The sequence below is a fragment of the Orcinus orca genome, chromosome 15, assembly GCF_937001465.1.
Source record: "Orcinus orca chromosome 15, mOrcOrc1.1, whole genome shotgun sequence".
Lineage (NCBI taxonomy): Eukaryota > Metazoa > Chordata > Mammalia > Artiodactyla > Delphinidae > Orcinus > Orcinus orca.
The window spans coordinates 67,244,377-67,254,906 of NC_064573.1; the positions used below are offsets into that span (position 1 = coordinate 67,244,377).

General features: G+C 48.6%; 1 protein-coding gene across 8 annotated transcripts in view; it reads left to right on the forward strand.

Annotated features, from left to right (window-relative positions):
- The window catches only part of THOC5 (THO complex subunit 5), a 33,908-nt gene extending 24,844 nt beyond the window's left edge, over nt 1–9,064 (forward strand). For all 8 annotated transcript variants that reach the window (XM_049697776.1, XM_033412903.2, XM_049697782.1 and 5 more), the window contains 6 exons: nt 193–307; nt 2,348–2,451; nt 2,596–2,683; nt 4,823–4,938; nt 5,611–5,801; nt 8,827–9,064. In XM_049697776.1, the coding sequence (XP_049553733.1) occupies nt 193–307; nt 2,348–2,451; nt 2,596–2,683; nt 4,823–4,938; nt 5,611–5,801; nt 8,827–8,890 (678 nt within the window). In that variant the 3' untranslated portion in view covers nt 8,891–9,064. The remainder of the gene's footprint in view (nt 1–192; nt 308–2,347; nt 2,452–2,595; nt 2,684–4,822; nt 4,939–5,610; nt 5,802–8,826) is intronic.
- Nucleotides 9,065–10,530: the final 1,466 nt, after the last annotated feature.

The following is a 10,530-nucleotide window of genomic DNA, read 5'->3' on the forward strand; positions in this document are numbered from 1 at the left end:
AGCACCTTGTATCGTTCCTGTTGGGACTCAGCCTCTGGCCTGTCACAGTAGGGAAACCCTGCTGTCCCCAGAAGGCATCTCAGGACGTGGGTAGTCCAGGTTGCCACAGGCAGGCAGGTCCTAGGAGAGAGGGGTGCCTGGAGGAAGGGATGGGGAGCTACTAACATGTGTGCCACTCGCTGTCCTCCACAGCACACTGTGATCACTGACCACTCTCTGAGCGCCAGCCACATGGAGACCACCATGAAACTGCTGAAGACCAGGGTGCAGTCCCGCTTGGCCCTCCACAAGCAGTTTGCCTCCCTGGGTAAGCTGGTGCTAGTTAGGGCTGTGACCTGAGAGCCACTCAGACAACACAGGGACAAAGACAACGGAGCCCTGCACTCAGATTTCTTGAATCCTGATGACAAATCAAAACGGGCTGGCTTTCTGGCTCTTGTTGAGCAGAGGTGTTAGCTGGGCCACTGGGGAGAGCTGTAGGCTGCCAAGCAGAGGTCTGAGCTCTCCTCAGGGCCACCAGGGCTGTCTCAGCCCAAAGCCTTTTGGGGGCCCAGGTTAGCAGATTGGTCAGGAGCATCATGCTAGGTCAGTGCACGTCAGACTTTGATGTGCGTTTTATTTATTTTAAAAAAATATTTTTTAATTATTTATTTATTTTGGTCTGTGTTGGGTCTTCGTTGCTACGTGCAGGCTTTCTCTAGTTGTGGCAAGCGGAAGCTACTCTTCGTTGGGGTGCACGGACTTCTCATTGCAGTGGCTTCTCTTGTTGCAGAGCACGGGCTCTAGGCACACAGGCTTCAGTAGTTGTGGCTCGCAGGCTTCAGTAGTTGTGGCTCACGGACTCTAGAGCACAGGCTCAATAGTTGTGGCACACGGGGTTCGTTCCTCTGCGGCATGTGGGATCTTCCTAGACTAGGGATCGAACCCGTGTCCTCTGCATTGGCAGGCAGATTCTTTTTTTTATATATATAAATTTATTTTATTTTATTTATTTATTTGTTATATTTTGCTGCATTGGGTCTTTGTTGCCACGCGCGGGCTTTCTCTCGTTGCAGCGAGCAGGGGCTACTCTTTTGTTGCGGTGTGCAGGCTTCTCATTGCGGTGCCTTCTCTTGTGGAGCACAGGCTCTAGGCATGCGGGCTTCAGTAGTTGTGGCACACGAGCTCAGTAGTTGTGGCTCGCGGGCTCTAGATCACAGGCTCAGTAGTTGTGGTGCACAGGCTTAGTTGCTCCGCGGCATGTGAGATCTTCCCAGACCAGGGCTCGAACCCATGTCCCCTGCACTGGTAGGCGGATTCTCAACCACTGCACCACCAGGGAAGCCCCAGCAGACGGATTCTTAAACACCGTGCCACCAGGGAAGTCCTGATGTGCGTTTTAATAGGAACCTAATTCATTCCAGGCAGCCAGAATAGTGCTGGGAGAAGAGCCATGAGCACAAGACAGAGCCCTGCTTTTGTGGAGCTTACGCTCAGCTTACTTGAATACAGCTGTCCAGGGATCCACGCCTCATCCCTCCCCTGACACCTGAGCTGACATCCTCCAGGGTGGGGCTGAGCCCCTGTGTTTTCCATAAGGTCCCAGGTTATTCTGATGAGCCCTTGACCAAGATGATGGCCATGTGGGGCTTTTCATTTGTTCATTCTGTAAATACTTGTAAGAGCCTACCATGTACAAGGGACTTGTAAGGAGTGAGGGTTAAGATCTTTCTGATCTAAAAGAGCCACTGTCAGGAAAGGCTTTGAGTTCCCAGGACCCGTCTGGAGGCCTCACGTGGACCCTATTTTCTCCAGGGCAGCATTACTTGCTCCCCATCAGCATTGCTTAGTTTGTTTTGTCCCAGGGTTGGGTGATTGTCATCCTGGACAGCGTTTACCGTGTTGGCACGTTTGCTTATTGAAACGCCAGCAGGAATTCACCCTGGAGCAGTCCTCCTGCTCTTTTCCCTTAGAGGAACCAACACAGGACACTTCAGTCCTTTCTCCATCAAGGTCAGCTCTGAGAACAGCCGTCTTGGCTATTTGGTCTAATTAACAGTCACTGCTGCAGAGACACCGTACATCTCTGTTTCTGGCTGCAGGGGGTTTTTTTGTTTGGCAGGCCATCATTTGCATTAAGGATAAAGTGCTGTGAATGCTGGTGCTGGGTCCGGCCTCAAGCACAAGCACTGGGTAAAGGTCAGGTTGGTGTGCCTTCGTTTCTGGCACATGTTGACCTGGGCACCTGAGTACCGAGTGTACCTGGACAGCTGGCAGGGCCATCTGAGCCCTACAGAAGATGCTAGTTACACAGCTAGTTACCCAGCTGATTTCTACCTGTGACACCACCTGTCCTGCTCTCTTTTAGAACACGGCATTGTGCCAGTTACCAGTGACTGCCAGTACCTCTTCCCTGCAAAGGTTGTCTCTCGCCTGGTGAAGTGGGTGACGATTCCCCATGAGGATTATACGGTAGGTGGACGGGTGACAGGCCACTGTTGCTGTCCTGGGGACTGCAGGCCCACGTCACCTTTCAGCTCCTGCTCCTCCACCAGAAGAGCAGGGGATTTGACTAGAGGAGCCAGCAGTTCACCCCCTGTCCTTGGTGACTTCTAGGAACTGCATTTTACCAAAGACATCATGGAGGCGGGACTGGCTGGGGACACCAATCTCTACTATATGGCACTCGTGGAAAGGGGCACAGGTAATTGCTCTGCTGATCACAGTTGCTCTAGGCAAGGGGAGCCGCTGAGAATAAAACACTCCTGGGAGTTGCCCAAAGGAAACGAAAGATCCTGGAATCCTGTAGTGGGGACTTAGCAAACAGTCATAGTTGTGAGAGGCAGCATTCAGCCAGGACTTGTTCTGCAACAGTCATGTCCGTGGTTTATCAGCTAATCCTTAGGACAGTCCTGGGGCTGGTGATATTCCTGCTTTGTAGATGAGGAAAGTAGGGCTTAGTTACAAACCCAGTCTGACCTCTGAGCCTGAGCTCTTAGCCCCTTTGTTTCATTACATTTTAGAATCAGATGCTTGCTCGTCCCCCTCTTCAGGGAAGGGCTGTCACTCTCAGGATGTGAAGTGCAGGACCCTCCTCCCTCTGCAGTCCCTGCACTCACTTGGGAGGCATCGAGAGCTGTGATTCCTCACAGCTGTCCTGGCATCTGATCGGCCAGGGTTTCCTGCTGGAGCCACCCTGATGCTGCCTGTGGTGCTGTCATCCGGCCCCAGCCTTGGCAGGTCTGGCACAGCCTGCAGGATCCCACCCCAGGGGCTCAGTGCTGAAGCCACCGGGCGGAGGAAGTTGTCTGTAGTTCCAAGACAGTACGAGACATGTCAGGAAAGCTTGCGCTCTTTGATGTTCAAGTGTCTCTATTTCTTCCCTTCTCCTTTTTTTTTTCTTTGCATGTTTTTAGAAATATTCTGAGGAAATTAAATAATTTCAGATACAGTTGAGGCTCCTTGATCCCACTTCATTCTCACCCTGACGATAGGTGACTGCTATTTGGAATTTTGCATTTGCTTTCCATCCTCTCCCCTTTTAAAAAATGCTTTAACCTCATCCCTAAACAACAGAGTGCTATTTTGAAAGGGCACAAAATATGCATCCAGTAAATTTACAAAGCCCCAAGGGTGGGAGGTCATTGGAGGACATCATTTCTGCTTCCTGGTTGAGCGGAAGAAAGCTTGGAAAGATGATAAGTATTCTAGATTCGTACATGGAATGAATGTGATCATTTAAATTTTCATTAGATGCATTATAGAATTTGAAAAATTAAGAGTGAAATTTAAATGAATAAGTGGACAACAGTTACATGGTATGGGTTAAAAACAAAAAATTAGTGAATAGAGATAAACCCCGAAATACGTGCAATCTGTTACGGCAGAAACAACAGGAAAGTGTCACTTTTTAATAAATGTTGTTGTGACTGTCAGGGAAGAATTGTTTTAACCTACACTCTCTTGTTCTCTTATTTATTTGAATTACTGGTGGGTCAGAGAGTTCCTTTTTTCCTCCATAAATAATGAAAAGGAGTGGCTAAATGCCTAGCCCATTGATGGAGAGGATAAATGTCATCCTATTGAAAAAGGCAAAGGCTATCACCAGAGAAAAAATGAAAAAGTTAAAAAATGCAAATATTTCATTTAATGATTATGAACACAGCTTTGGCATCAGGTAGTTCTGATTAAACTCAGCATTGCTGCTTTGCAGCTGCTTGATGATCTTAAGGAAGTTTCTGTCAGAGCCTCAGTTTTTTTCTATGTAAAATGGGATGATAATAATGGCACCTACCTCAGAATCGTTATTAGGATGAAATAAAATGTGTGCAAAGGGCTTAGCACAGTGCTTGGAAAACAGTAGGTAGTCATTAAATGTTAGCTATGAAAAAGCTGCACATAACAAAATAGATAAAGAACAGAATAGAAAAAATATATTTGACTAATGTAACAGCTAATACCCAATATTGTTGAAAAGGAAAAACAGGAAACCTTCACGTGGGAAAATCCTTAACTTGCTGGCAAATAAATGCCAATGAAAACAAACTTCTGTCAAAGGAGTAAATAGAACTCTTGGGCAAACTCATTGTGGACCAGACTCTGGGGAGTCCACACAGCTCTGTGTCCTTGGAGGGACCAGAGTCACAGGACCTCACTTTCTGCAACCTGGCAGTTCCACTTGGGAGATTCTAGAACAAAAGTAAAAGTCAGTACCAGAATGTGCTTTGAGCACTTGGATTAATGTGAGACACAGAGCTAGCCTCAGGGGTCCAGCGGGGAGCGTGCCTCGGCTAACAAGCCAGGTCTCAGAACTGAGTTTTCCTCCTTTCCCATCCCTTCCCAGCTAAGCTCCAGGCTGCCGTGGTGCTGAACCCCGGCTACTCCTCCATCCCACCCATTTTCCAGCTCTGTCTGAACTGGAAAGGGGAGAAAACCAACAACAACGACGACAATATTCGGGTAAGGACCTGCTGGGGGTGGTGGGAGGAGCAGGGAGAACCTTCTTGGGGAGGTGGGCAGTGGCCGAACCTGCCGCAGCTGAGGGCTTGGGCACTGGCACAATTCCCGGGGCAGAGGGGTCTGCCGGGATTTGTAGAGTTTGCTGGAGGGTGCATGACATAGTAGCAGAAAGAGCTCAGACCCATCCCAACCCCTTATCTAGCTTGGGGTCCACAGGTTCACCCTATTTATGAAATAGGGGTAATATAAATACCTGCTGTGAAAGGTTGTTGTTTGGGCTTCTGTGGAAATGAGAATAAACTCAGATGCACAGAAAGTGCTGGAATGAGATGATGTCCGAGATCATTGCACCTGTTAATTATTGTTATACCTGTGGATTTGATTCAATAGTCATGGAGCACGTTTTTAACCCTAACACCTGATTTGGATCTCATCTTGAGATTCATCTTCTACACATCTTCGTCTCTGTCTGTGGCTGTGCAAGGCAGGGAAAGTTCCGAGTCAGGATCAGGAAGACCCCATTGTCTTGAGGAGAGGGAGCCTCGGGACAAGTCGGTCCGGCTTGATCTGCAGAGGCCCAGCTCCTGCGGAGGCCCGGGTGCAGTTCTTGTGAAACCATCAGACCCAGCTGGCCTGAAAGTGGTGCTTAGTTTCTGGTTTTCCCACCCATAGGCCATGGAGAGTGAAGTCAATGTGTGCTACAAGGAGCTGTGTGGCCCCTGGCCCGGCCACCAGCTCTTGACGAACCAGCTGCAGCGCCTGTGCGTGCTGCTGGATGTCTACCTGGAGACGGAGAGCCACGACGACAGCGTGGAGGGGCCCAAGGAATTTCCCCAGGAGAAAATGTGTCTGCGGCTTTTCAGGTGAGGTGAGGGGAGGGGTGGGGGTGCCGGGTCCAGGGACCTCCAGCCCTGCCTCTCACAGGGACCTGGGGCAGAGGTGAGCCTGGCATGGAAGGCACGCACGTTTCCCGGTGCACTAGTCTCCATTCACTGTGGAAATTAAAATCCTGCTGCCAGATTTCCTAGGGAGAGCTTGCTCCCTTATTCCTAAAACTTTCCCTGTGGCCCCCATCCTACCAGCCTGGTCCAGTTGTTCATCATGCACACCCCCCAGAGGTGGGTCACACGCCAAGTGAGCAAGAGGATTTGACTGAACTTTCCTTTCTCTACTTTCTGTGGAAAACAGTAGGTTTGCTTTTCATGGTCCAAATGAACTTTTTAAACTCTATGCATCCCACCAGTCCCCAGAGTCTGCTATACTTCCTAAGGTACTCAAACATCTCGGGGGATCGCAGCTATAGGCAGTCAGGCGTCACAGAAGGAACCAGCTTTGAAGTAACACAAACACAAGTGCAGATCTCTGCTTTCCTGCTCACCAGCTGTGTGACTTTGGAAGAGTCACTTCAGCTCAGCTCTGAACCTTTCCCAAAGGTGTTACCTTCTAACTCATGATGAAGTAGAGAGAGTTCATGTAAAGCTTCCAGAATGGATCCTGGCACAGGCGGAGGCTCAGAAAATGCCAGCAGGTCCTGACAGCTTGGTATTTAGCGTGTCTACATGCACGGCACTGCTAGCTGCTTTTCCTTTCTCCTTGATGTTGGGTCCTTTCTTTCCCTTTCATCCCTTAACCAGCGTTCTTAGAGCCAGTTTCAGAACTCTATAGAGTCCACACTGCTCAGGCATCCCTTCCCTTTTGGGCAAGGGGTTGGGGAGGAATGATGTCTGCGAAGGGCTAGCATCTGTATCTAATCAGGACATCCCTTTGTTCTCTGTCAGTCTAAAAGGTGCCTTACCTGCTCCTTACCTTCTTCTCACACAGCCAGCTTCAGCTCCTGGAAGCTGTCCCAGCATCCTCCCACCTCCGTCTGGCACCTCCACCTGGCCTGGTTTGTCATGCTAGCTGATAATAACCAGCTGCAGCCCCGGAGTGGCTGCTGACACGCAGAGCTGGCGGCTAGATGTTGGTGCCTTCTAGGACTTGCTTTCCTTGGTGTGTCTGCGTGAGAACTCAGCTCTTACCCCCGCTCCCAGCCTGCTGTAGCACATTTCCAGGGTGGGAGTTCTCACACAGCCAGTGTTGATATTCTGTTATCTAATGGTTCCCGAAGGACCCATTTTCTGAAGTGGTTGGTATGTCTCCCAGGCTGAGCTCCTCTGGCAGGACATTCTGGGAAGGTGCTCCTTTGGCTACTCAGATCCAGTTAATTCCATGACTGATGAGATGTGAGGTGTGAGGTTCTTGGCCTGGAATTCAGCTGACCACTGGGATCAGGCCAAGGGGCTGGGCTGCAAAGGGCTGGCCTGGGCCGCAGGAAACGCAAGGTCTGGCTCTGCCTGTGGCTGGGTACCTTCAGGCTATGGGGTCTCCATCAGCTGTATGCCTAGACTTACCTGGATGACTGCACCCTTCTGATGTTGGGGAGGTACATGACGTCATGGCTAGGAGCAGAGGCTTTGGGGGACATGCCCTGGTGGTCCAGTGGTTAAGAGTCCGTGCTTCCGGGCTTCCCTGGTGGCGCAGTGGTTGAGAGTCTGCCTGCCGATGCAGGGGACGCGGGTTCGTGCCCCGGTCCAGGAAGATCCCACATGCCACGGAGCAGCTAGGCCCGTGAGCCATGGCCGCTGAGCCTGCGCGTCCGGAGCCTGTGCTCCGCAACGGGAGAGGCCACAACAGTGAGAGGCCCACGTACCGCAAAAAAAAAAAAAAAAAAGAGTCCGTGCTTCCAATGCAGGGGGCTCGGGTTCGATCCCTGGTCAGGGAACTAAGATCCCACATGCAGTGCGGCACAGTCGAAAAAAAAAGAGCAAAGCCTTTGGGGCCAGAAAGGCCTAGGTTCAAATTGCAGCTCCAGCCTATGTGATTGGGGTCTGTACTTAACCCCTCTGAGATTCAGATTCCTCATCCCTAAAATGGCATCCACTTCAGGTGTTGTTGGGAGGATGAAATTAAACCAGGCAGAGCATGTAAAGTGCCAAGCACAGTGCAGGCAGAGTAAGCCCTCCCTTAAGTAAGTGATTGCACACCCCTACACACACACATACCACACACTGCCTCTCACCCTCCCTCAGACCAAGATCCAAGGTGTCACCTCCTGGTTACCATTGAATGTCAGTCATAGGCAGATAAACGAGAGGCCCTTTAGCTGGATGCCATTCACTGTGGAGTTGTATGGAAAAGAACCCTGTGTGAAGTTTTGCTTGGGGGGCTCAGGATTGGAGCTGAAGCACCTAAGCTTCTCAGGGTCCAGGCTTTGGCTGTGATTGTCAGCCTGCCTGTGGCCAGCAGGCTTTGGCATCAGACCTGGTTTTGAATTTGTGCTGTGCTGCTTTCTGACCATATAATGTTGGGCAGACAGTTTACGTCCCTAAGCCTGTTTCTTCATCTTTAAAATCTATAAAATGATAGAAATAGCATCTGAGAAGTAGTGAGTATAAAGCACGTGGCTCTTGGCAGGAACTTTGTACAGATTCTTTTCACACCCAGACTCCTACCTGCATGGGAATCTCCCTGCAAAGGAGGATTTTATGGTTTTTCTTTAATCATAGAAATAAAACATGTTTGTTGTTAAATATAACAAACAACAGTGAGCAGTTTGGTAAAAACACTAAAAAGTGAGGGTGCCCAGGCCCTGTCCCCCAAAGTGCACATCGTCAGTGAGGGCCCTTCCAGGTTTGTGTTCATGCCTTTGCAGGCACATAAAGACATTTTTTCAGAAGTGCGTCACACCTTTCATATTGTTCTGCAGTCTGCTTTTCTTACAACATTCCTTTTTTTTTTTCCTTAACAGCTAATAGTAGTCCCTATTAGTGTGGATGAATTGTAATTTATTTTATCAGCCCAAAGGGTATAGTATTAACACTATTCTCCCTTCTCCTGTTTCTCTAGGGGCCCCAGCAGGATGAAGCCATTTAAATATAACCATCCTCAAGGATTCTTCAGCCATCGCTGACCTCCCACTCAGCCTGTTGTTTCCCCCCAGACCCAACTGCTGCGCCTCTGCTTTCTGCTCTGGCGCACATGTGGCTCTTTTTTTTTTTTTTTTTACATCTTTATTGGAGTATAATTGCTTTACAATGGTGTGTTAGGTTCTGCTTTATAATAAAGTGAATCAGTTATAAATATACATATGTTCCCATATCTCTTCCCTCTTGCGTCTCCCTCCCTCCCACCCCTCCAGGCGGTCACAAAGCACCGAGCGGATCTCCCTGTGCTATTATGCGGCTGCTTCCCACTAGTTATCTATCTTACGTTTGGTAGGATACAAAATTAATGCACAGAAATCTCCTGCATTCCTATACACTAATGATGAAAAATCTGAAAGTGAAATCAAGAAAACACTCCCATTTACCATTGCAACAAAAAGAATAAAATATCTAGGAATAAACCTACCTAAGGAGACAAAAGACCTGTATGCAGAAAATTATAAGACACTAATGAAAGAAATTAAAGGTGATACAAATAGATGGAGAGATATACCATGTTCTTGGATTGGAAGAACCAACATTGTGAAAATGACTCTACTACCCAAAGCAATCTACAGATTCAATGCAATCCCTATCAAACTACCACTGGCATTTTTCAGAGAACTAGAACAAAAAATTTCACAATTTGTATGGAAACACAAAAGACCCCAAATAGCCAAAGCAATCTTGAGAACGAAAAACGGAGCTGGAGGAATCAGGCTTCTTGACTTCAGACTATACTACAAAGCTACAGTAATCAAGACAGTATGGTACTGGCACAAAAACAAAGATCAATGGAAGAGGATAGAAAGCCCAGAGATAAACCCACACACATATGGTCACCTTATCTTTGATAAAGGGGCAAGAATGTACAGTGGAGAAAAGACAGCCTCTTCAATAAGTGGTGCTGGGAAAACTGGACAGGTACATGTAAAGCATGTGGCTCTTGATAGTTTCCAAAGACAGGTTTTCTATTTCTAGCCTATTAAAGTGTCACCTGACCATGTGGCCTTTGTTTGTGTCTCCTTAGGGAAGAAGGGGTGGCTTTGCAGTCTGCATGGGCAGGTGGGAGCCAAGGCACAATGTGAAAGAGCATGTGTGGATAGGCTTTCCCTAGGTGGCCAAGAAAAGCAGAGTGAGAACAATTCACCTTGCTTTGGCAGGTCCTCATTATCTTGGTATTCGTTATGCTAAGTCCCTGCTGTTAGCAGGTGGCCGGGGAAGCCAAAGTCGCATAGCACAAAAAGCAAAAGCTCTTTTTCCCCCTTCCCCTCACTCTTTCCACTAGACCTTGTCACTGTCTCTGATGGCCAAATTCTCCTGATTGGTGGCTGTTACAAACATCTGACAATGAACTAAGAGACTCCTAGTCCTGCCAGGACCCTGCACTTTATAGGTGGAAGCCTGAGACCAGTGAGGAAAGGAGAATGGCACCTCTGGGGGTTGTTAAATAACCACCACCACCTGTGCCTTTCCTTCCCCTCAGTCTGGATCATTCCTTTGAATTCTAGACCTAGATACTCTCCAGCCCTCAGGTCCTTGAACTTCATTGTGTGTGAGAGTCACCTACCCTGGGAGTAGGTTGGAAACACACATCCTCACTGTAATATTTGGACTCAGATAACTA